The sequence below is a fragment of the Rhinichthys klamathensis genome, unplaced genomic scaffold (genome assembly GCF_029890125.1).
Source record: "Rhinichthys klamathensis goyatoka isolate OS25496 unplaced genomic scaffold, OSU_Roscu_1.1 h1tg000781l_1, whole genome shotgun sequence".
NCBI lineage: Eukaryota > Metazoa > Chordata > Actinopteri > Cypriniformes > Leuciscidae > Rhinichthys > Rhinichthys klamathensis.
The window spans coordinates 117,525-143,623 of record NW_026607178.1 but is presented as its reverse complement, the minus strand read 5'-3'; the positions used below and the strand labels follow the sequence as shown (position 1 = coordinate 143,623).

The 26,099-nt window shown below is 38.6% G+C and overlaps 2 protein-coding genes across 25 annotated transcripts in view; one reads left to right on the top strand and one right to left on the bottom strand.

Moving 5' to 3' along the window:
• LOC130077858 (alpha-2-macroglobulin-like protein 1) overlaps nucleotides 1-26,099 on the top strand; it is a 73,938-nt gene that overhangs the window by 4,946 nt on the left and 42,893 nt on the right. Inside the window, exons 12-35 of the mRNA XM_056243241.1 lie at nucleotides 60-284; nucleotides 892-955; nucleotides 1,073-1,218; nucleotides 1,331-1,480; nucleotides 2,309-2,488; nucleotides 2,582-2,676; nucleotides 2,772-2,882; nucleotides 3,020-3,245; nucleotides 3,361-3,487; nucleotides 4,023-4,144; nucleotides 4,450-4,501; nucleotides 9,806-9,889; nucleotides 10,060-10,236; nucleotides 10,605-10,686; nucleotides 11,331-11,487; nucleotides 12,279-12,353; nucleotides 12,483-12,645; nucleotides 13,813-14,006; nucleotides 14,111-14,326; nucleotides 14,573-14,691; nucleotides 15,598-15,688; nucleotides 15,776-15,844; nucleotides 16,206-16,311; nucleotides 16,633-16,681. Of these exons, the coding sequence (XP_056099216.1) occupies nucleotides 60-284; nucleotides 892-955; nucleotides 1,073-1,218; nucleotides 1,331-1,480; nucleotides 2,309-2,488; nucleotides 2,582-2,676; nucleotides 2,772-2,882; nucleotides 3,020-3,245; nucleotides 3,361-3,487; nucleotides 4,023-4,144; nucleotides 4,450-4,501; nucleotides 9,806-9,889; nucleotides 10,060-10,236; nucleotides 10,605-10,686; nucleotides 11,331-11,487; nucleotides 12,279-12,353; nucleotides 12,483-12,645; nucleotides 13,813-14,006; nucleotides 14,111-14,326; nucleotides 14,573-14,691; nucleotides 15,598-15,688; nucleotides 15,776-15,844; nucleotides 16,206-16,311; nucleotides 16,633-16,673 (3,072 nt within the window). The 3' untranslated portion in view covers nucleotides 16,674-16,681. The remainder of the gene's footprint in view (nucleotides 1-59; nucleotides 285-891; nucleotides 956-1,072; nucleotides 1,219-1,330; nucleotides 1,481-2,308; nucleotides 2,489-2,581; nucleotides 2,677-2,771; nucleotides 2,883-3,019; nucleotides 3,246-3,360; nucleotides 3,488-4,022; nucleotides 4,145-4,449; nucleotides 4,502-9,805; nucleotides 9,890-10,059; nucleotides 10,237-10,604; nucleotides 10,687-11,330; nucleotides 11,488-12,278; nucleotides 12,354-12,482; nucleotides 12,646-13,812; nucleotides 14,007-14,110; nucleotides 14,327-14,572; nucleotides 14,692-15,597; nucleotides 15,689-15,775; nucleotides 15,845-16,205; nucleotides 16,312-16,632; nucleotides 16,682-26,099) is intronic.
• Nucleotides 20,540-26,099, bottom strand: part of phldb1b (pleckstrin homology-like domain, family B, member 1b) — an 83,574-nt gene continuing 78,014 nt past the window's right edge. For all 24 annotated transcript variants that reach the window (XM_056243217.1, XM_056243222.1, XM_056243215.1 and 21 more), the window contains one exon: nucleotides 20,540-20,824. In XM_056243217.1, the coding sequence (XP_056099192.1) occupies nucleotides 20,684-20,824 (141 nt within the window). In that variant the 3' untranslated portion in view covers nucleotides 20,540-20,683. The remainder of the gene's footprint in view (nucleotides 20,825-26,099) is intronic.

The window sequence follows — 26,099 nt, the reverse complement described above, 5'->3', positions numbered from 1 at the left end:
CAGTATACTGTAACATTTCACATGTGCAGTAAAATGATTGGCAAACTTTTTTTTCTTAGGTCCAACATAAGGGAGAAGAGCGGACTGATTATTGGGGTTATAGATATGGTCCATCAGGCTATCTCTACATAAGACCCTTTTACTCCAAAAGCAAAAGTTTCCTGATGTTGATGAAGGCTTCAGGGAAGCTCAGCTGTAACAGTGATGCAACTGTGGTGGCCAGTTACATCATTCAGGGCAATGTACTGAAACCAGGCCAGAACACCTTGGATTTCTTCTATATTGTATGTTTAATATTGACACTCTTTTTTTATTGCTTGGTCATTTGTTTTATTGCTCAACAAGCTTTTTGACCTTTTTCAGCGAAGCACGATATATCAGCACCATAGTCATAGCCAATATTAGAGATTTATTACTTTATCTGTACAAGTTTATATCAGAACCTTATATACGTATTACCTATAATTTAATTGCCCACGCTTATTTCCCCAAACGTTACATTTAGATTAATGCTCACTTACATTTCATTTTAAAAACACCAAAAACATTGATAAATGTAATCTTTAGCTCAAAATGAATAACCATTTTTTTCATACTGTAGAGTATAATGTTGTGATGTTTAATTTTAATTTATTTAGACACAAATATTTTAGACTTTTAATATCAGCCATTGCTGCCGTAATATGGAAATAATTGGCCAGAATTTTACTATCAGTGTTTCAACCCCTGTTTTGGTTCAGAAACAGAATTTTTCTTGAAGGTTTCCTAAATTTTGCAGGGTAACTGTATTACACCAGGAGAAATGATGATGAAAAATATCGCAATGTTAATCAAGCTGTAGAGCTCTGTAGCAATGCATAACTTGTCAATTATCTACCTTTTGCTTTCCAGGTCCTTTCCAAAGGCAGCATGGCTCTAAATGGCCGTCTGTCTGTAAGTGTGAAGACTGGAAAAGGTACACAGCTTGTTTTAAACAACATTTACATTGTTCTGTATAGGGTACAAGTGTATTTTAATGGTGCCTGTTTTTTTATTTATTTTTTTCACAAATGGTCTCTCTCTCTCATAATAGAAAACAAAGGAGAGCTGAGATTCTCACTGAAGAAGACAGCAGCTCTGGCTCCATTCGCTCAGGTGTTGGTTTACACCGTTCTTCCCAGCGGAGAAGCAGTAGCAGACAGTATGAACTTCCCCATTGAAGAATGTTTGCCAAACAAGGTCAGAAAATCCCACATGAAATCCCATTTCAGAATTCAATGTGCCCTTCAAGCTTTTATGTATCTTTTTTTTATTATCATGAATGTGTGATGAGACTGCTTGTGCTCTTCAGGTGTCTTTAAAGTTCTCGTCTCCCACGGCACTACCTGGAGAGAAGACATCTCTTAACCTGAAAGCCAGTCCTGACTCCTTGTGCTCCGTTCGGGCCATCGATCAGAGCGTGCTTCTGTTGAGGCCAGAGGCCGAGCTCAATGCAGCCACTGTATGTTACATCATAACTTACATTACAACTATAACTAATAGATGAGTTCACCAGTTGAATGAGTAGAAAAAAAAAAGAATACACTTGAATACACTTCTTCCATAATAAGCATGTTTTTAATTTCCCAGTTTAAATTGAGATTTTTAGATAGATTTTTGGGAGCACATAAAGTAAAAAAAAAATGAAGTGATACAGCTGTCCATAAAACAAGTTAATAATGAAAAAAAAAGCCTTATTAAAAGAATACAATTCTTGAAAAGAAACTTAGTAGTTTGGCATAACCAATTATAATTATTTCTTAAAATCTTTTTAAAATATATCAACAAAACTGCTTCACAGTTTATTAATATTTTAAAAGTAAAAATAAATCATGTGGTGTGATGAAAATACGGTATTAGTTTTTACTTTAATTGGCTATTCAATATGACATTACAAATATGATTTCCTAAAAATTTTACAATTTTAATATTAAAAAATATTTGAACAAAACTGCTTCACTGTTTATTAATATTTTAAAATGTTTTTTAAGCAAAATTCATGTGATTTAATGAAAATATGTTGTTACTTTGTACTTGCTGGTTACACCAAATTACATTTTTGTAATTATTAATTATTAAATAGAAAATTGTTTTTTGAAAATGCAACAAATGTCGCAAAACCACATGAAACATATGAATACAACAAGTACATCTCTAAGAACTTGCAACATGTGCTTTAAACTGGAGTTTTATATTATTCACACTCTCATGGCAATTTAATAATGTTTTTCAGTGATTAGGAGATTACATTGTCAATTCTACGGATCAATCTCTTATCATTATTCAACAGGTCTTTGGAATGTTACCAGTCCAGTTGTTGTCGGGGTACCCATACAACACTGAGGAAATGGAGCCTTACCCCTGCCGGCATCCTATGGAGAGGGAATTTGCTGAACCTGCGAGGCGCAGGCGCAGCATCATGCATTACCCTTACTACAGTCTCAAAAATGATGTCTACACCATCTTTAGAGTAAGATAAACAACACTTCTTATTTCAGAGGTCTTCCAATGTCAGCCTCACTGTACACTATCCACTGTCACATAAAGCTTGCTTTTTTTCTAGGAAGTTGGAATCAGAATCGCTACCAACTCTGATGTGAAAGCACCTGTTGTTTGTACTGAGATTTTCAATGAAATGAAGGTGATGAGGGAACGTAAGTAATTTGATTTTGTTTAGGATTTAGAAATGCCCCTTTTATCTATTGGATTTACAAACTATCAATTCGAACAGCTGCATTGGATGATGGTGGGAGATTTGAATTGGCCCCGTCGGGAGCGGGTTTTGGTACAAACATGAAAAATCATGCTGGGAGGATCCGCAAATTCTTTCCGGAAACCTGGATATGGGATCTTATCCCTGTGGGGTATGTATCTTGTACCATGGCAGTACTATTCCTCAGTAAAGCTGTGTTTTATTTGGATTTGGATTACTGTAAACAGTATATACGGCACAGTCTTTTTAATTTATACAGAAGCACTATATATTTTTTTAATTCACCAGGAGATCAGGATCTGTGGATGTTGCAAAGACTGTCCCGGACACCATCACTAAATGGGCTGCAGGGGCTTTCTGCACGTCCCCTTCCGGGTTTGGACTGGCCCCCAACATCAATCTCACTGCTTTCAAGCCCTTCTTTGTGAGCCTTTCCCTCCCTTACTCTGTTATCCGTGAGGAGACGTTCACTCTCAAAGCCTCTGTATTCAACTACCTCCCCAAATGTATCATGGTAAGCCCCTGTAATTTGTTTACTTTCATGTCCTGGAGTGGTTTTGCAATCGTTTGTAGTAAAACCGTTTCCTGTAGACTGGCACTATACAAAATCTCTGTGTCTTTTAATAAAGGTGAAGGTCACGCTGGCGGACTCACAGCAGTTCACTGCTCGGCCGTGTAAAGGTTGCACATACACTCAGTGTGTTTGTTCTGAAGAGAGCAAAACCTTTCAGTGGATTGTTACGCCTTCTGCCCTGGGTAAGCCAGATACTTTGACGTCTATGTATATGAGCAAAAACAAACAGAAATTTCATTTTCATTTGGTTCCACAAACTGAAAAGTTTATTTCATGTTTGATCATGTTACCACCAGGGCTTTGTATCACGCTTAAAATAGGAATGTCTTAAAGGGATGTAGTGAAAATTCTGTCATTCATTTTACTCATGTCATTCCAAACCTGTTTTTATTTCTTTCACCTGAAGATATTTTGAAGAATGTTGGTGACCACACAGTTTTGGTGCCCATTGACTTCCATTGTATTTTTCTGTCTATATAATGGAAGTCAATGGGACCCAAAACTGTTTGGTTACCAACATTCTTCAGATATTTTCAGAAATTAAAATCATACAGGACATGAGTAAATAATGACAGAATTAAAACAGTTTGGGTGGACTATCCCTTTAACAGGTAACAGATTTGTGTATTATTGCAGGCCCCAGGGCACTTTGTTTCTTCTGTAACTTAAATCCACACAAAGGATCATTGTGTACTGGTGTGTGTGTGTGTTTTACAGGAAAGGTGAACATTACAGTGCGCGCTGAGGCGGTGCAAACCCGAGAACTGTGTGGCAATGAAGTGGTGACTTTTCCGGACAAAGGCAGAATTGATACTGTGATGCAGAGTGTTCTGGTGGAGGTACGTGCCTTTACTGTATATGAGCGCTATTAAAAACAGGCTTACTGAAATCATGTGACTCAATCTCCAACACTAAGCTAACAAGTCAACATGGAATGAACGTTACATAATCAATTTCCTAACACAAATTCATCTGTCATACTGTGTTTATTATTCTAAAAGGATATTTTTAGATAATTGCTATTTGGATATAGTTTTGGGTCTTTGTAAAATAGTTTACAGTAATTGAATGCAAATGTGAAATGTATTTATTCCATGTATTATCTATCCATCCATCCATCCATCCATCCATCCATCCATCCCAGGCGGAGGGAACTAAACAGTCCGTCACTCAGAATGAACTCCTCTGCTTAACAGGTTAGTGGCATTACAGTGTGTTGTGTTGTCTATTTTAATCAATAAAGAATTGGAATTATTTGACCTTCACTTTTGTAAAAATAAGCAAACATTCTTTTTATAGCAATGTTCTTACAGTGCAAGTCTATGGACCTGTTTATACATGATATTAAGATGCGTTGTGGTCTATCGGATCACAATTCACGAGTTCACACTTACATACAATTAAGGGGAATAAAGTATAATGCGTATTTGGCGTGCTGTCCGGGGGGAGGGCTCCGAGCTCGGAATTCGGCCCGAACCCAGAGTACTCCCCCCCGTATGTAAGTGGTTTAGGACTAGAAGAGTGGAGAAGGGGTGGTGGAGGGACGCTGCTAAACTGTCAGAGAAATGAGGTGAGACTGCTGAGTCTATATGTACACGTTTTAATCATGATTGCTGAGTGCTCTCCACCCGTGTTAATTATCTGAACGTGCTTCTCCCGAACTTTGTTAATGAAACATTTTAATCATGATTGCTGAGTGCTCTCCACCCGTGTTAATTATCTGAACGTGCTTCTCCCGAACTTTGTTAATAAAACATCATTTCACGAGTTCACACTTACATACAATTAAGGGGAATAAAGTATAATGCGTATTTGGCGTGCTGTCCGGGGGGAGGGCTCCGAGCTCGGAATTCGGCCCGAACCCAGAGTACTCCCCCCAAAAGGCTAGAGAGCAGAGGACAGCCGCCGGACTAAAGACCCCCCCCAAATGAGTGCCGAGATTGGCGGGCTGGCATCTCGTGAAAGGTCTGGGCGCTTGGCCGGGAGGGCCCGTGGTGGCGGCTCACTGCCCTGGACTGACGGGCCCTGCTGACCTGAGGATAGGGAGAAATTGTAATGGCAAATTAGGAGAGTTGTGCCTTCTTGATGGGTGCTGTTCGCGCAAATCACGGACGATAGACCGAGAGGCCCATGTAGCTTGGAGTGGCCCTTCCGATCTGAGTTTACGAGAAAGTTTCGCTGCGTGCGCTGCGACAAAAATGCTTGCTGGAAAAGAGGAAACGGGAAAGAGAAAAATGAGTACTCTACCGGGAGATTTTCTCACACTGCGTCGCTGGACGAAAGAGAAAACATAAGTGCTCTACCGGAAGAGTTCTCACTGCGTCCGCTGTGGGACTAAAGCCCGCTGGGCAGAAGAAGAAATTGGAAAGAGAAAAATGAGTACTCAACCGGGAGATTTTCTCACACTGCGTCGCTGGACGAAAGAGAAAACATAAGTGCTCTACCGGAAGAGTTCTCACTGCGTCCGCTGTGGGACTGAAGCCCGCTGGGCAGAAAGAGTAAACTGGAAAGAGAAAAATGATTACTCATCCGGGAGATTTTCTCACACTGCGTCGCTGGACGAAAGAGAAAACATAAGTGCTCTACCGGACAAGTTCTCACTGCGTCCTCTGTGGGACTGAAGCCTGCTGGGCAGAAAGAGGAAACTGGAAAGAGAAAAATGATTACTCATCCGGGAGATTCTCATACTGCGTCGCTGGACGAAAGAGAAAACATAAGTGCTCTACCGGACAAGTTCTCACTGCGTCCTCTGTGGGACTGAAGCCGCTGGGCAGAAAGAGGAAACTGGAAAGAGGAAAATTAGTACTCAACCGGGAGATTTTCTCACACTGCGTCGCTGGACGAAAGAGAAAACATAAGTGCTCTACCGGAAGAGTTCTCACTGCATCCGCTGTAGGACCAAAGCCTGCTGGGCAGAAAGAGAAAACAGGAAAGGAAAAAATGGGTACTTGGCCAGGGGATTTTCTCACACTGCGTCGCTGGACGAAAGAGAAAACATAGGCCAATTACTATACCCACGGACGCAGTAAGGTATTGCAGTAATATGAGTGATAAAAAATAAATAAATAAAAACGTCGATTAAACAACTGAAGCGGTCCGAAAACAAATTATGCGAGTCACAGGGCACGGCCAACTTCGATTCCGTATCAGAATTCTGGCTCTGTGTCCTCACGTTTGTCTGACTTTCGAGCTGGGAAATCCAAGGAAGGGGGTGTGTTGCTAGGCAACGTCTGTCTTTTTAGTCGGACTCCGACACGCATAAATAATAGAACGCAGCATAAGTACATAGAACATCCACTGGGAGACCAATGCTCGCTGGATGGAAAAAGAGGAGAGATAGATGCATGCAACATCTGCTGGGAGACCATGCTCACTGGATGGAGAAGGAGGAAACATGCATGCTATGTCCGCTGGGAGACCAATGCTCGTTGGACAGAGAAAGAAGAAACCAGAGAAACAGAGCTCCTGCTGGACCAGAGGAAACATCAGTGCTGCGGTAGAGAAAATTGGCTAGAGAAGCAGAGCTTCTGCGGGAGCAGAGGAGAAATCACTGCTGTGGCAGAGGAAAAAATTTAGCAAGAGAAACAGAGCTTCTGTGGAAGCAGAGGAGACATCACTGCTGTGGCAGAGGAGAAAATTAGCCAGAGAAACAGAGCTTCTGCGGAGCAGAGGAGACATCACTGCTGTGGCAGTGCAGAAAATTTAGCAAGAGAAACAGAGCTTCTGTGGAAGCAGAGGAGACATCACTGCTGTGGCAGTGGAGAAAATTAGCAAGAGAAACAGAGCTTCTGTGGAAGCAGAGGAGACATCACTGCTGTGGCAGAGGAGAAAATTAGCCAGAGAAACAGAGCTTCTGCGGAGCAGAGTAGACATCACTGCTGTGGCAGTGCAGAAAATTTAGCAAGAGAAACAGAGCTTCTGTGGAAGCAGAGTAGACATCACTGCTGTGGCAGTGCAGAAAATTTAGCAAGAGAAACAGAGCTTCTGTGGAAGCAGAGGAGACATCACTGCTGTGGCAGTGGAGAAAATTAGCAAGAGAAACAGAGCTTCTGTGGAAGCAGAGGAGACATCACTGCTGTGGCAGTGGAGAAAATTAGCAAGAGAAACAGAGCTTCTGTGGAAGCAGAGGAGACATCACTGCTGTGGCAGTGGAGAAAATTAGCAAGAGAGACAGAGCTTCTGTGGAAGCAGAGGAGACATCACTGCTGTGGCAGAGGAGAAAATTAGCAAGAGAGACAGAGCTTCTGTGGAAGCAGAGGAGACATCACTGCTGTGGCAGTGGAGAAAATTAGCAAGAGAGACAGAGCTTCTGTGGAAGCAGAGGAGACATCACTGCTGTGGCAGTGCAGAAAATTAGCCAGAGAAAAAGAGCTCCTGTGGAAGCAGAGGAGACAATCACTGCTGTGGCAGTGGAGAAAATTACCCAGAGAAAAAGAGCTCCTGTGGAAGCAGAGGAGACAATCACTGCTGTGGCAGTGGAGAAAATTACCCAGAGAAAAAGAGCTCCTGTGGAAGCAGAGGAGACATCACTGCTGTGGCAGTGCAGAAAATTAGCCAGAGAAAAAGAGCTCCTGTGGAAGCAGAGGAGACATCACTGCTGTGGCAGTGCAGAAAATTACCCAGAAAAACAAAGCTTTTGTGGAAGCAGAGGAGACATCACTGCTGTGGCAGTGGAGAAAATTAGCCAGAAAAACAGAGCTTCTGCGGGAGCAGAGGAGACATCACTGCTGTGGCAGTGGAGAAAATTACCTGGACAAATTGCGAAGATGGCAGTTCGCGTTTGGAACAGTTTAGACGGTCTTGGAAGGTGGATGAGCTTTGTGCAGTGTAGCCTGGAAATCACCTGTATCCAAGTTAATGCCCAAAATTCAAATGGACGTGGCTGAACCCATGGTTTTACCTGTGCAATTGGAATGCCGAACTCAGCAGAACTGTGCGGGGCTGAGGGATCGATAATTAAACAATTTGAAAATGTTCTTATTTCTCTGTTTATTTTCATCATTTTTAATGGGTCATATTATATTCCATGCTGATTTGTTCTGAATCAGAAAACACAATACAATTTAAAATTTAAAAGTTTAAAATTACCTACTTAAAAATAAAAAATACATTTATGCAATAACTAAGTTTCTAAGCGATTTTGTAAATAAATTGCAGGACAGTCAACAAGAGGTTCTTAATGATTCTGTGTGCAATCTGCACGTAATATGAGACCTACTGTTTACATGTGAGTTTACCAGAAGTATTGCGTTAATGAACAGCAGATCCTTTGTACAGAAACTATTTAATACACGTGTTCCACCGGTCAAAATGTGTATCCAGATAGCATGACTTGCTCATGATTCAACAACTGAAGCGATGCGAAGTTCAAATCAGGGACAGAAAACGAAAAGGGTTTTGAGCTAAGCACTCACGGAGTTGACCCGGCAGATGTTGAGAGTGTGGACTGGCCGGGACTGAATCTGCAGCGCGGCTTACTTAGGGCCTGTTGCGGCGGCCTGACGGGAAGGCCCGTTCCTTTGCGTTAAGAGGGCAGCATTGCCGTGTCCATTTCTCTATGGCAGGAATTTTAAATGGTCCGGTTTAAAGAAATACGTAGAAGTAGATTGGGAATGTTTCGCCCGCGGTTGCGAGGACCCGTTTGTTTGGCTTGACGCCCATGAGATAATACCAGAGGTTTGCAGCAAAGATTCTTTATCGAACACGAAGCTCGATTCGGACGTGTTAGGAAGGTACTGCGTGCCAAACGCTGCTAAACTGTCAGAGAAATGAGGTGAGACTGCTGAGTCTATATGTACACGTTTTAATCATGATTGCTGAGTGCTCTCCACCCGTGTTAATTATCTGAACGTGCTTCTCCCGAACTTTGTTAATGAAACATTTTAATCATGATTGCTGAGTGCTCTCCACCCGTGTTAATTATCTGAACGTGCTTCTCCCGAACTTTGTTAATAAAACATCATTTAGACGAGGGAGACACATTCCCATTTACACCTGGTCTCCTTTGTTCACTTTCGACCACTTCTTGTATGTGCTTTTTCAGATCTTTCAATCTAATGGACGAAAGTTTAAATCCCATCTGACTAGCGCGCTTCCCATAATGTTTACACGTTAGGTTAGTAGGCGCAGAGCAGGCAGGCTTTTGTGGTTGTTCAAACACATTCGACCACATGTACGCTCAACCTACACTACAAAAGCAATTCATTCGAATGTGTTCGACTACCTCTGGAAGGGGTCAAAAGTGGACAAGCTCAAAACATTTTAGACCCTGTATTTAGCGTCGTCCACTTGTGATCGGATTGACGAATACCAGGTGTAAACAGGGCCTATGAGCAAGGTATTGCAATGGATAAATGTTAAAATACTCGGTTTCAAAAAAGCTTCCAATTTTGTTCCACTTTTAAACCCTACTGCATGTTTTTTTTTTTTTTACAAGATATTAGAGAAAATGAAAGAAAAACATGAGCAAGTGTTTTGACATTTTTTCTCTATTCCATTAGACCGTCCACAGGAGACATCCGTCTCCCTCACTCTACCCAATGTTTTTGTCAAGGATTCTGCCAAAAGCTTCGTCACTGTTCTGGGTGAGTCTAAAGATATGCTGGGAAATATACATGATGCACACTCATTGCTGCATCATATTAGCATATAAATATGAAATTATACGTTATAAATAATAATTCCTCTCATTATAAGGTTTTCTGATTTTTTAATCATACTAATGGTTGTATGCCTCTGGCTCTTTGGACCGTAGGTGATCTGATGGGTCGTGCTTTGAAGAACATTGGTAATCTGTTGGCTATGCCAACAGGCTGTGGAGAGCAGAACATGCTGCTTTTTGCCCCCAATATTTACATTCTTCAGTACCTGGAGAGCAGCGGGCAACTCACTCCTGAGATTAAAGGCCGAGCCATAACCTTCCTGGAGAGCGGTGAGGAAATCTGTTATGAAATAAAAGATTATTGTTTATTAATGCATCTTACAAAACAGTAAATACTATTTATAAAAACATAAGTTTAAATAGTTTTATTGGGGAAGAGATCAATTCTTTTTGGAAATTATTGTTTGCTGTCAAGTTTTTTTGCAGTTTTTAAATAAAAAAAATAATATATTTCAACAATGTAAACTTACAGACAATTAGTTAAATAGTTTAGCATTTTTCAAACTAGCTCACCAAAACACTTGTTGCATCATTCCTCAGCTGCATTTGATTAAAAACTCAGTGGTGAATCATAACTTAATGAGAGAAATATTGAACTCCAATTAAATAAAAAATAAAAAATCCTTTTTGTGTTGCAGGCTATCAGAGAGAGCTGACTTACCAGCATTATGACGGATCTTACAGCGCTTTTGGGATGAATGATCCTTCTGGTAACACCTGGTGAGTCTGAAACAGAGACAATGAAAGCATTCAGTTGCTTAACTTAGGACTTACTGTGCTGTGGATTCTGGCTTCCCGTATGTGGATTTAATGCCTTTCTGGTCAGGTGTTTTTAGTCCACATGGACTTTATACACAAGGAAACTTCCTGAAACTATTAAAGTCCCCCTGTAGTCAAAATTGTATCCCTTAAAACTCAGCTTTGATCACCAAAATTACATGTTTAAACATTATTTTCCTTGAATTTTTTTCATGCCTTAAAATAGCTTGAATGTAACTCTACACTCTTGCCTCATTTAGTATACGTGGTTTTATGAATATGCAAATTAGCCCCGCCTCCACTCACTCGCAGCAGCTCAGAGATCCACTGATTGATTGATGATCACACGTTGACGTGATTGGTTACAAGGTAGTTTGTGATGTCAGAAACACCAGAGATTTCAAACCGCATTTTTGAGACTTTCATTGGTTCACTGCAGCTTTAAGGAGAAAATACTCAGCAATGGTGTTGACATGAATTTGCACATGGTTTGTCTTAAAGAATATTAAAAACACCACATAGACATAAACAACATCAAAAGCTTGACTTTAAGTCAGATTTACTGAAGTGTAGGAATTTGACAGCAATTTATATTGTTTCCTCAGGCTAACTGCATTTGTGATGAAGACTTTCGGTGGGGCAACGCAGTACGTATTTATAGATCAGAACAACATCGACAGGGCAAAGGATTGGCTGGGTCAACAGCAGATGGACAATGGCTGCTTCGCCTCTGTTGGGAGGCTTTACCACATTGAAATGATGGTGAGGACAGAACAGTTCCTTTATCTGCTGCTGAAAAACATCTTAAACAAGCCTAAGGTCCCAGCTGGTTTAATCAGGTCTAGTTGTTCTCCTAAGCTGGACTTTATCTGGTTGGGTTTCCAAGAGTTGTGGCCTGGAAGACAAGCGTGATCAAGGAGTTTCAGTCAAGATGTGTTATATTTCAGCAGAGATATTTTATCAAGCCATTAAAACTCCATCCATCAAGGTTTCATTTAATAGGTGTTGACAGCACACATGAACTGAACATTGGTATCTGCAGGGCTTTACTTTTGCGGTGTGCAGTAGGAGCTTACTGTAGTGAGGTTCACGTTTAAAATACACTGTATAAGCTATATAATAAGTTGTATCCTTTTTTTTTTTACAGATTTTTAATTCTCAGATCTGTTTTTAAAGATGTTTAGATCTTTAAACTGGAAAACATCAAATCTACTGATACTGATTAAGAAAAGTTTTTGATGTTCTAATGTGCATAGAGTAGCGATTACATCTTCTGATCTTCTACATAAAATCAGATATATAAATATCAAATACCGTTTCAGAAATATGGTAGAAAAATGAGATGAGATGAGAAGCTGTCACAGCGACGAGTGGGATGAGGAGATGATTCGGGGAGAGGTAATGGATCAGAGTCATTTATGGGGAGGAAAGCGGCTCTTTAGTCTGGTGGTCCTGGATTTCACACTCTGGAAATGTCAGTTAGACGGCAATAAGCGGAGGAGATTGAAGTGCTGAGGGTGGGAAGGATCTTTGATGATGCTTTGCTCTTACAGGGTGGCGTCAGCGATGAAGTCACTCTCTCTGCATACATCACTGCAGCGCTGCTGGAATTAGGCGTACAGACATCTGTGAGTAAACCCCTCCTTATGGGTCCTAAGGGATGGACTTTTGTAGTCACAGATCATTCTAACTCAATACTGATAATGTGACTAATGAAGGAAGCACACACTCATTAAGTCTTTTGTATGCTGTGTAAGGATCCCATGGTGGTGAGAAGCCTTGCGTGTCTAAAGGAGGCTTCGCTTAACATTACCAACACTTACGTCACCGCCTTGCTGTCCTACACCTTCACTCTTGCTGGAGATGTGCAGATGAGGCAGAACCTCCTCTCCAACCTGGACCAGCAGGCCAGAAGAGAAGGTACCATTCACCTTTAGATAATGAGCTAAATCTATATTTTCCAAAAATACATAAATATATATATATATATATATATATATATATAAAAAAATTTACATAGAAAGTTACTATATTTTTTCATTTATAAAAGCTTTTCTATTTTGCATTTGCTAAATTAAATAATTGACTTTTATACTTCATTAAAGCCAAGAAAATCAATTATTAGCCTACTTAATGTCTTTTATTTTCTGTTCAATTTTCAATTCAATTCAAAATGTATTTCTATAGTACGGAGCCCTGCACATGAAAAAAAAAAATTATTTATAAATTATAGGGTTAGTTCACCTAAAAATGAAAATTCGGTTCATTTTTGTGGCATTTTTGGGTGAACTAACCCTATAAGAATTCATTCCCACAACTTTTTTCAAAATTCGTTTCCACATTTTATAAATTGATTCCTGTTTTAGTTCAATCGTGGCCACATTGTACACTGCAGAAAAAAGTCTGTAAAAATACAGCCTCATGTTAATATGAAGGAATTTTCCATTTAGGTGTTTCACAGGTGCTTTACATGTATTTTGAATTATTGCATTGTGTTGTGTTTTATGGTTGAAGGAAATGTCCATACACAGATAACATTAAGGCCTGGTTTCACAGACAGGGCTTAGATTAAGCCAGGATTAGGCCTGATTTAATAAGGACATTTAAGGTACTTTTATAAACGTTCATTAGAAAAAAAACATTACTGGGATAAAAACATCTTGAGATAAACAATGGCACATATTTTACAGATATGCATATTTAAAGATATGCCAGTGCAAATTACTTTCAGCTAAAACAGCCCAAAAATGCCTTTTAGTCTAGGACTAGGTTTACGCCTTGTCTGTGAAACCAGGGGATAGGTCATTTTCTGCCAGAATATGATTTGTTTCTATAGATTTGTTTCTTACAGTGTAGTAATTCATTCCCTTGTTTTAATGTAGTTAAACAGTGACCACGATTAAACAAAACTGAGGGAACAAATTCTTAATTTGTGTCCACAATTCCTTGTTTTTCACAGAGAAGAAAACACATATTTCTATGGACCCCAGTTTGAAAACCACTGATCTAGATTATTAGCTTTTAAGAAAACACGATCACAAGACCTCAGTGTTCCAGTCTTATGTGTTCTTGCTGTTATCACTTCAGGTGTTGGACGATATTGGACTATGGCTAATAATCCTCAGACGATGGGCTCTGTGGAGGTAGAGATGAGTGCTTACGTGTTGCTTGCGCTGCTCTCGGGACCCTCTCTACCTGGATTTGGACTAAACTACTCTGCTGGCATAGTGCACTGGCTAAGCAAGCAGCAGAACGCCTATGGAGGATTCTCCTCTACCCAGGTAATGTTATTCATCTCATGCAGGTTTTTTTTTTGTTGACATTTGATCAGTTTTCTCATTATTGACTGTAAGTGGTGTCGCTCTCCCTCTCTTGCTGTGAACAGGATACTGTAGTAGCACTCCAGGCCCTCGCTAAGTACAGTGCTGCCACCTACAATCCAGAAGGATCTATTACCGTCACCGTGACCTCCCCCTTAGGCCAGAAAAACCAGTTCACCGTGAACCGGAACAACCGCTTGCTTTACCAGGAGAAACAGCTTCCGCAAACTAATGGCACATTCAAGCTCAGGGCAGAAGGAAAAGGCTGTGTGTTTGTGCAGGTCTGTGCGCTGCCTCTTATGATGCACAGTTTGAGAAGTTAAACGGATAGTTCACCCACAAATGAAAGTTGTCATTATTTACTCCTCATGTTGTTCCAAACACGTATGACCTTTTCCCTTCTTGTATGGATCCTATATGGAAGTCATATGGGATTGGAATGACATGAGGATGAGTACATTTTTGGGTGAATTATTCTTCTAAAAGCTACTGTAAGTGATGAAATCCTTCTGTTATTTGTCTCTCAGTTCGCCTTGCACTACAATATCCCGCCTCCTCCTGACTCGTTGGCCTTCAGCGTCAAAGCAAATACTGGGGTTTGCAACAACACATGGAACGCAGCTTTTACATTAACCACCACTGTCCGGTGAGCTATACTTCTGTTAGAAAAAGTTATTACTGTCTTAATTAATGGAAACAGCCCTCATGAGTATAGCACTTTTAAAATTTGCAACAAATTTCATTAGTCATATCATTATTTATCCTTTTTATTTAAATACTTAATATACATGCTATTATTATTTAAAGGGATAGTTCACCCGGAAATACATATTCTGTCATTATTTACTCACCATTATGTCCTTTCAAACCTGTGAGAGATATTTTGAAGAATTTTTACACAGCTCTTTTCCATATGAAAAAACAAAAAAAATAATAGTGACACACATGAGCTAATAAACCCTAAAACACTATAAAAGTATTTAACTATGCATGCAAATACTATAAACTAGCAACAAAAAAAACCCCCAGTAAATATGAAAAATATATACTGTTCAAAAATGTGGGATCAGTTTATTTCCCAATAAAATAATACTTTTAATTTGTGAGGATGCATTACACTGATCAAAAGAAACAGTAAAGACGTATAATGTTACAAAATTACATTCATAAGAAATGTTTCTTAAGCAGCACATCAGCATATTAGACTGATTTCTGAAGGATCGTGTGTGACACTAAAGACTGGAGAAATGATGCTGTGAATTCAGCTTTGCCATCACAAGAATAAATTATATTTTAAAATATATTCAAATAGAAAGCAGTAATTTTAAATTATAATAATATTTCACAATATTACTGTTTTACTGTAATACAGTAAATGCAGCCTTGGTGAGCATAAGAGTAAAAAAAAGAGTGAAAAATATTACCAACATTATACTTTTGAATGGTAATGACTATAAAAATAAATATATACTTTGCTGTCTTGTCAGACTACATGCAGAACAATGTGTGGTTGTGAACCCTGTTTGTGACTGTTGGAGCGATTGTATGACAGGTATGACGGCACACGAGAGGAGACCAACATGGTGATCATTAACATCAGGCTGCTGTCTGGGTTTAAGCTGGATGAGACGTCTCTGCTGGCTGTGAGTGACACTTGAAGGGCTCTGGTACTCTTTTGAACTCAAGTACTGCAGGCGGTGTTTGATTCGCTCTCTTCTCTGTCTCCACAGCTGAAGGAAGACCCCACCGTCAAACGAGTGGATCTGGACGAGGATCATGTCATTATATATTTGGATGGGGTGAGCGTATTAGATTTATTCAAATACCTTGAGGGGCTTGAAACATTTTTGGGATGGATTGCTGATATTGACACTATATTTCTATATGAAATCAAAATCGACCTGGTTTACGCACTGTAACATTTTTACACATTTATTTCTCTTCATAATCTTGCATCAAAATGTTTCATTTAAATAAAGGTTTGAAATCTTTTTGGCATAGGTGGCAATTTTTATTTTAATTTTTACAATTAAAGGGATAAACTCAATATGAAATCAAAAGGAACCCCGTGTACTTGACACACGTTTTTATGTTCGTGCCCCATAGCAAATAAATCTCTTTGTAATCTTGCATCAAAAATAACTTTCTGTTCTTGTCCAGCTGAAAAAGAAGCAGGTGAAGACCATCAGCCTGCAGCTCCTGCAGGACGTCCTGGTGCAGAACCTGAAACCAGCTGTAGTGATAGTCTATGATTACTACAAGATCAGTACGTGTTCATTCATCGCTGTGTACTCTAAAAAGTCTGAAAAGAAATGCAAGAGGGTTTTTATTATAAACCCAGCAAAAATGATAATAAATGTAAAAAATATAAGTAAAAATAAATAATTAAAATGGGAAAACCTATTTCCATTTTAATGTTTGAGATTTTCGTTTTTCATAAATCTTAGTGACCTCATGATATAAGTGTTGCGTAATTGTGCTTCACGAGCCTGTATTTAATCTTAGGATAATACATTTTTATTTTATCGGGGCAAGCTCAACAATGTAGTGCACAAGAAAAGACTATGTTGTGTTTCTATTCCTCCAGGTGAATTGGCTGTGATTGACTACACCTCCCCATGTGCATAAACACTACAGTAAGTACAGTAATTGTTGACCAGGTTCTATAAAAATCCATAAGCATATTTGAACTATTGAATACCCAAATCCATGTAAAGACATTTATAATGTTATAAAAGATTTCCATTTTAAACAAATGCTGTTCTTTTTAACTTTATTTATCAAAGGATCCTGAAAAAAATATTATCATGGTTTCCACAAAAATAAGAAAGAGGCTAAACATAGAATTCAGAAACCCTTGTTATTAGCGATACCGTTGGCCGTAAAGTGAACTGCAGCTAGGCTTGTGCTAGCACACGTAACGTACGAGAGACTGAACCTAGTTCTGCTTCACTGGCATCATTTTGACAGGTGAGGTCATTAAAATGACACTGTTATGATAGTTTGATTATAAAGTTGAGATTATAGTTTGAAATAATCCCTTCTCTTTGCATGACACATTGACATTACAGTACAGAATAGGTCTTTCGGCCTATCTTGAACATAATCATTTGTTTCATGTGTCATATGGAAGAGGTTCTCGGGAGCGCGCGTAAACGTCACATACTTTTTTTGATTTTCCTGGCAAAAACGGATATAAAACCTATATAAAAATAAGTTTGCAGGCTTTCATAGACAATCTAGGAAGTCAGGGAAGGTCTAGTTTTTTGAGTTTCATTACAAGCTGTTCACACATTGGCAACTAAGAAAATTATTAATTCATGAAAATTCTTACTTATAGCCCCTTTAAGCTGTTTTCAACATTGAAATTAAGAACCGTCTTGAGCATGTGGCTTTGCTAAAAGATTGATCTGTTGTTTTTCAGATGATGATCTGAAGTGCTGATGGCTGAGTGTATGGAGAGACTGAATTAATACTTATTTGAGCTATTTTTCTATAACTTGCTTGTAAAAATGTCTTCTAAAATAAAAAATATAGCATCACTGAATTGATTATGCATTTTAGTTGCTATTAAACAATCTGACAATTTTTGCATCTGAAACATTTGCGTCCTGTTTTTATTTATAATCTACTGTTATTATCATTACTGTACATGTCTGGATATTAAAAGAATAAACTAGACCTTAGGGTGCATATTAGCCCTTTGATGCATGAATTAAATCACTGCAGAAAATCACAACCCAACCCACATTTCAAAGCACTTGATGTTTTTAGAAGTACAACTGATAGGACATTGTGGATTAATTCATCTCTTCTTCTGGTTCAGCAACTTAAGTTTTAAACAAGATTTTATCGCCAACACATAAAAGCTGCTTTCAAACTTTTTGTTTACTGTTGTAACACCCAATGATATCTTGTACCGCATTCCCCCTTGAGTCTTTAAAAGTAGCAGTCAAAAACATTTCAAAACCACTCAGATTCTTGATCCTCTCTTCTTAGCGGCAAGAATTCATCTTTCAAAATGCCTGTTAACTTCAGTAATATCATGTTAGAATGCTAATTGTGAATATTCTCCTACTTCTGCCCACTAAAACGGTGTCAGTTTCACAGCGTTCCAAGAATTACCAAATAATTTGAGTAAACGATCCCAACAAATTGCATCAGCGAACAACTCACATCAGAGACTAAAGTGTACAGTAAACCCCAAACCGTTCAATAAGTATTGCCTACATATTGCTCAAAGACTGAACTGATACTCACTCAAGTTTTTTTCTTCTCAAAGTTTGAATTCTAAAGAGATTGAAATTGTTTTCAGTTCCGCCATGCAGCAATTTAGTGATAACCTTCATTTGAAAGGCAGTTTTCACATATTTGTTGAAATTATTATACGGCAAAATATAACTCTGAACCTAATGCAAACTTAAACATTACTTTTTTTGTCCAGAACCTGGCTTATATGTAAACAGCTTGATTTAGCTTTGAAAAAAAAAAAAACCTTCCCCATTGTATCCTACAAAAAATTTTAGTCACACAATCCAGCATTCTGTTGCTGTTCACTTCTTTAAGTGTATGAAAGAGTATTTTCACGCACTGCCAGCAGCATATTGCACTTCTAAAATATGGCTTTATGACATTTCTTTCAAGGTTAATTTATGAAACAGTTATGCAGTGTGTTGTAGAATCAAAACAAACCGTCTTTGGTTAAACTTACTGTAGTATATCTTAGCCGCAGCTTTTTAATTTAGCATGCGACTCTTGTCTGGTGTCATGAAAACAACACAGTTGCTATGATGCAAGACTTCTGCTTGTGTTGCATTGTTAATTACAGCAGTGAGGATCACTTGCCCTTTTACATCTGAAGTCCGAGTTTAGTTGTGACCTCTGGGCTACGGTCTTTCCCGCAAGGGTGTGTTTTGTGTGTGTTAGCATAGCTCATTATTAGGCAAATAAACACAAAAAAACACTTGAAACAAGGAAAACTGTGACTGTATTCATGTTCAACATTTTACAACACTGTTTTCAGCTAGTTGTGTGATAGTACTCGGACATCTTACACGCAAAATGAAGACTAATTATTCACGTTGATTTGAGATCTCTGTAGATTTCCGTTTGGTTTCAGGAGAGAGCAGAACACTGGTTGGTCTTTTTTTTTTTTAACAGTGTCGTAAATGCTCGATAACATCGCTAACCATAAATAAACATTTTATTTCCCCCAAAACAAACACAAGGTTGGGCAGACTAGTTTAAAAGCCTGCCTGTCAACATTAACAATACTTGAAGAGCTACTCAACCCTTTGAATAACTCCTTAAATTGTATTAAAGCAGTATCGGACTGATTTAAATAGGTCATCTTTTTTAAAATTACAGTATGTGTCTGTTCACAATCTCCTAAAACAGTAAAACCCACTGTGTGTATCACATGAAATAATGGTGCGGTCACATTTACTGTTGTTTGGCAGATTTTCTATAGGAATCCACACAATCGGAATTTTCGCATGAGGGCGAAAGAATTCCCCACAAAAAATTTGCGATTCACGAATCTTCCACATTGACAAACAGAAAGCTGTTTGGTTCGAAAGCGTCTTCTGTGTGAGCTGTGCTTCGTACATTGCTACAACTATTGACCTTTTTAGTGATTTTTTCTAATGTGACCGCACCTTAAGCCTGTGATTCCAGCAATTTTTCACTAGTGTCACAGTTCAAATATTAAGAGTGACAAATATGGGACAATATCAAGGCACTGCATGACTTGCATGATTATGATGTTGTTTCGTTTTCTCCTGTTTGTGGCAATTATTCCAAACTCTCATAGGCTGGCAGTGATAGGAGATGGCTGCCTCCCTTGGGAGTCAAATCACATGATCAAGTTGTCAGGACTTGGCAAATAGACTCTACTGTTGTATGTGGTGTGTGTGTGTGTGCATGTGTTTGAGGTTCTGTCTCTAAAAGAATAAGCTGGGAACACAGTGGGATACAGTTGTACAGTTGGAGTCGCTGATGTCCCTCTACAATAAATATAGACTCCTGAGCTGGTAGGTGAGCTTTGGTGGATTAAGTCTTTGTTTCAGTGATACGGGATCTTTAAATGTGAATAGTATACTCTTGTAAATTTAATTTAAAACGTACTGCAGTATTCTCTCAAAATATTCTCTCGCCATTTCGCGTCGGTCAATCTCATCGAATTTTTTAGCGCAATACTATTCCAGAATGGCTTGATGTCATTTGGCATTTTTCCCATTATGTTTGAAAGGACAAATAGTGGGGCAAACGTTACAAATGAAAGTCTATTACATCTTTCTGCACATCCAGACAAGATAAACTGCAACTGAAAAATATCTCTGACGGCAAAAAAGGCATTTTGGAAGATGGCGAGTGAGCCACCACCTGCAGGTTTGGTTCACCGGGTCTTTTCGTCTTCTAGAGCTCCCTTTTTCAATCCAGGCAGACGTGGAAAACCTCTGGTGGATATCTGTCTGTGCAGCTGAGTGGATATATAACATCTTCAGGAAACACGAGAAGAAGAGAAAAAAGGAAGTAGCAAAATAACGTTTTTCCTCTCGTTGGGAATAACAGGTATGGGTTATTTAAAGTCTCCCTGCCGAACGGTTTCCGTTTTGACGTGCGGGTCAGTTTTTCTCTCAGTTCATGAACTGCGTGTAGCCCTCGGCTCCTGTCACGATCACATCCATCCAGATCCTCATGGCCTCAGCGGAGGGGGCCACCATGAAATACAGTCTGTCGTGCGTCTTCACACAGAAGGTCAGGGAGGGGTTGGGGCTCTGCATTTAAAAAGACACAATCAGATCAGTGAGGGAGCCACGTATGAAGCGCATCTTCTATTCAGGCAGGGCATGTGCATTATCTGCTATTTATTCATTAGGGATGGCAATTTTCAGGATTTTTTCCAAATTGACTAAATAAAATTGTATTAATTAATCATGCAAAGCGCATGTGGAGGACTCCAAATACTACATGCACTATTTTAACTATAATTCACATAAATATAATAATAATATAAGGAAATAGTATAAGAAAAATGATATATTTTTATTTTGATAAATGTATTTTTAATACATTTATATTTAGTATGAATCCAATTTAATATAATATAGTTATAGTATAATTTTTCAAGTATTAATAATATAATGTGTATGAATAATGCAGATAACATTTTATTGTGTGAATCATAAGTCATTTTATACTTTATAATACATATATTTAATAACTACAATCAAAATGATTATACTTATGATATAAATATAATAATACATTTTTTTAAATATAATTAAACAAATGTACTGATATTTAAAGTATCAGTATTTTCATCTTAATGTATTTAGAATCAATCAAATAGGTATAATTTAATTTAATGTAATTTACTAATTTTATAAGTATTGATGATAATTTGAATGGATAAGTGGATTATATAACATTTCTGAATAATATAGTCATTTAAATATACAAATATTTTATTTATTTCATATAATGTTTCACATTTTGAACTTAAGTTTGTGTTTATTGTAGTAAAACTGATATTGTTTTCTAATGTCTTTTGAATGTGTTTGTCTTCATGCTCTCGGCATTCAATAATTCAACAAAGCTTGTTTATCTCGCTGGACGTGACCCTGCATGTAATGTAGTCTTGGTTGTATTTTCTTTAACCTTATTTAGTTTTGCTCATGGTTTTGGAGGATGAGGTCATGTCACACTCATGCCTAATTTGGCTGTTTCTATCAAGTGACAGATACATTGGCACCAAAATGCTGCAGTGTTTGATTGGATGCACTGCCTTTGACCCAGCCTGTTTAATTTATTTTACAGCTTATCATCCCATTGTATTCTAACACATTATTATGGCATTGGTGCTCCTGATTACTTTGGGCCTGCCACTGTAAAAAAAAACTGTAGTTTTACGGAATTTTACTGTTTTATTTTACAGATTTTTCATGTTTTTATTAAATGTGGTAAAAAAACGTCTAATTACAGAAATAGACTGCAAATGTACATTTCCTGTGTAAAATTACATGAAAAACAAACAAATGTGCATAACAAAAAAATAGATTTTTTAAAAACATTATTATTGTTTTTTTTTTTACAGAAAAAATACTGTGAAGACATTCAAATGTATAAATACTTCACAAATATATATAAAAAAGTTTTTATATTTATATAATATTACATAATAATTAATAGATTAGCATTTATATACCTTTTACCGGAATGAAAAGAGAGAAATAAACATTGTTTATGAAATTGGTCTGTTAATTAAGACAAGTTTATTCAATTTTTAGTTATTTATTTATTTATTAGGTTATTTGATTATAACATTGTACGTCATTGACTGTGTAAAAGAGCCTGGTGAATCAGTTTTTGAACCGGTTCGTTTTAACGACCTATCCGAAAGAATCAGGTCCATCACTTCTACGACTGTTCGCAGCGGACATCTTGTTCCGCTTGTCAAAGTAGTTCTGCTGCGTTCAGTGTTTATTACGCATTTATTCTCATAATATTATAATATAATATCATATAATAATACATTATTTCTTTAAGTACGCTGATATTTAAATGACAGATTTATTGAGATTTAAAAAATTCGAACTGAAGGAATTCCCGACTTGGCGCAAGGATACAATCCCTTCTAAGCACACAGTGGTGGGATAACTACGCGCGCGACAGGTCACAGAAATCACTCGACCTTGGACATCTTAACCGTCAATCTTGGATGTGAAGTGATAAGCAGGTAAAATTCATGTTTTCTAATTTCATCATTACTATATGTGAGATATTTGGACATTTTTTTTACCGTTTATCGTGTTGACTGTGTTTTAAACTTGGGCGCAGGCCGGTAACGTTAATTATTTTAAACCTTGACAATGTTTAAAATGCAGGTCTTGGTTGATGGTATAACGTTACGTTACCGTGTTACTTTACGTTTTTCTTCTTTTTGTTTGATTTTAGCCAAGTCCTACTTCAAAGTTTTGTAATTTTTAGGATTTTTGTTGCATTTTATTACCATCTAAGTTAACGTTAGGCCCATTTTTCCACCTGAGGTAAAACGTAACGTAAGTTAGGCTATTTGCCAAACAGCCGTCGACGAATCCCGCTATTTTTTCGATGATATTAGGCCTACGTATATATTCCACTTGCCCAGTAGCCTAATATGTAGCGTTAAAGTTATATATTAGTCGTATGTGTCGTCTTAAAGCTAAAAATAGCCGTTTTCCGAGGCGAGGTTGGATACGTTCATCATTAAGTCACCCTTTACTTCTGTCTATGGGGTTTTCAAGTAAGTTAACGTTATTTAACCAATGAAAAGTATTAAAAAGAGCTTGTGACTAAACTGCTTGACTCCGTTGGACCTGTCAGTCAACCCCCAACTCATGAGGAGCTTAGTGATGGGTCGGTCATTAACGAATCGTTTAATTTGAACGAATCTTTCATATGACTCGGGAACACCGGGGCTGTCACGTGATGAACGAACGACTCGAGTTTGTGGGGTGTTTTTTTTAAATGATCTGATTCAAACAGTTGAATGCACTAGTAGTTAGTCAGTTTAGTAGCCATGAAATTAAAAGTGAAAATTATAACTTTTTTACAGAATGTTGCAGTGCTGAATGAGTATAAATGAGTTATCCATGCACAATATTATTTTTTTCCTATATTAATATGCCCTTGTAATCTTTCATCAAAAACGCTAACTACTTAAAACGCTAAATTACTTTAGATACAATAAAATGTATAATACATTTATCAATATATTTCTTAGAATTTTTGTAGATTTCTTAACATGTTAAGATAATTAACAACTAACATGCTTGTTTTTGTTTCTCCCTGCAGATAAGTTGCGTGAGCTGCTAAAATCAAGATCAGGGGGGAAAGGTGACCATTGCACCATGTAAAGATGTTTGCAGATTACACTTGTAATAGTTGTAGTGTTTCTGTGAAAACCCTAAAAGGTTATGTACAACATCAACATCATGAGACAGTTGGCATGAAGACTCATTTTAAAGAGCTTACAGGAATGGACATTGATAAAAGCATAGCAAGTAAGTGTGCAAGAGTTGTGTCCTACTTCAAGTGTAGTGACAAGACAGCAAAGATGGAGACCATCTTCAGAGAAATGTCACAAGAATGTCTTCACAAGAATGTGGATGATGTCAACACTGCTGGGTTTCTTCAGCTAGTTCTCAAGTACTTCAGCGAGAGAGAGGACCAGATGTTCTATAAAGTGGATCAGACAACCCTGCCCTCTGAAGTGGACTGTGCTGAACTTCCAAGGACACCCTGCATAATTGTGTGTGGTATGTTTGAATATTTTTAAAGTACAACTATTTTAATAATTTTTTCTAATATTTAATAATTACTGAAATGTATGTTCTTTGGGCTCAGTTTGTCACAGTGCTAAAGATCCCTTATTTTTTCTTATGCATATGTTACAACAGGAAGTTCTCCTTTGAATGCAGAGTACTTTTTGTTATCTGTGGACCAAGTGATAGTTAACAGCCACATCACCATCTTCAGTGATGCTGTCAGGTTGATGTTTGCCTCATACTACTGCTTGAACTACTGCTTGAACATTTCATACCCAGCAGACCAAGGAGCAACCCTGGAGTTCTTGCAAAGGTAAAAAAGCAGCAATGTCAGTCAACAACCTATCACATTCTCTGTCTCACACAACGTCCTCGCACACTCACTCTCTCAATCACTCACGCATCCTCACATACACTCTCTCTCACACATCCTCACTCTCACCCACATACGCTCACTCTCACTTTCTCACACATCCTCACATACACTCTCTCTCACACATCCTCACTCTCTCACCCACATCCTCTCATACGCTCACTCTCACTTTCTCACACATCCTCACATACACTCTCTCTCACACATCCTCAGTCTCTCACCCACATCCTCTCATACGCTCACTCTCACTTTCTCACACATCCTCACATACACTCTCTCTCACACATCCTCACTCTCTCACCCACATCCTCTCATACGCTCACTCTCACACACATCCTCACACTCACTGTCACACAAATCCTCTCACTCTCTCACCCACATCCTCTCATATGCTCACTCCCACACACATCCTCACACTCACTCTCACACACATCCTCACACTCACTCTCTCACACATCCTCACTCTAACTCTCTCACCGACATCCTCTCATACACTCACTCACACACATCCTCACACTCACTGTCACACACATCCTCACATACTCTCACACACATCCTCACACTGACTTTCTCACACACATCCTCACATACACTCTCTCACACACATCCTCACTCTCAATTTCTCACCCACATCCTCTCATAGGAACACATCCTCACACTCAATTTCTCACCCACATCATCTCATACACTTACTCTCAAACACATCCTCACACTCACTCTGTCACACACATCCTCACATACACTCTCACCCACATCCTCACTCTCTCACCCACATCCTCTCATACGCTCACTCTCACACACTTCCTCACACTCACTCTGTCACACACATCCTCACATACACTCACCCACATCCTCACTCTCTCACCCACATCCTCTCATACGCTCACTCACACACACTTCCTCACACTCACTCTGTCACACACATCCTCACATACACTCACCCACATCCTCACTCTCTCACCCACATCCTCTCATACGCTCACTCACACACACTTCCTCACACTCACTCTGTCACACAAATCCTCTCACTCTCTCACCCACATCCTCTCATATGCTCACTCTAACACACATCCTCACACTCACTCACACACATCCTCACACTCACTCTGTCACACAAATCCTCTCACTCTCTCACCCACATCCTCTCATATGCTCACTCTAACACACATCCTCACACTCACTCACACACATCCTCACACTCACTCTCTCACACATCCTCACTCTAACTCTCTCACCGACATCCTCTCATACATTCACTCACACACATCCTCACACTCACTGTCACACACATCCTCACATACTCTCACACACATCCTCACACTCACTTTCTCACACACATCCTCACATACACTCTCTCACACATTCTCACTC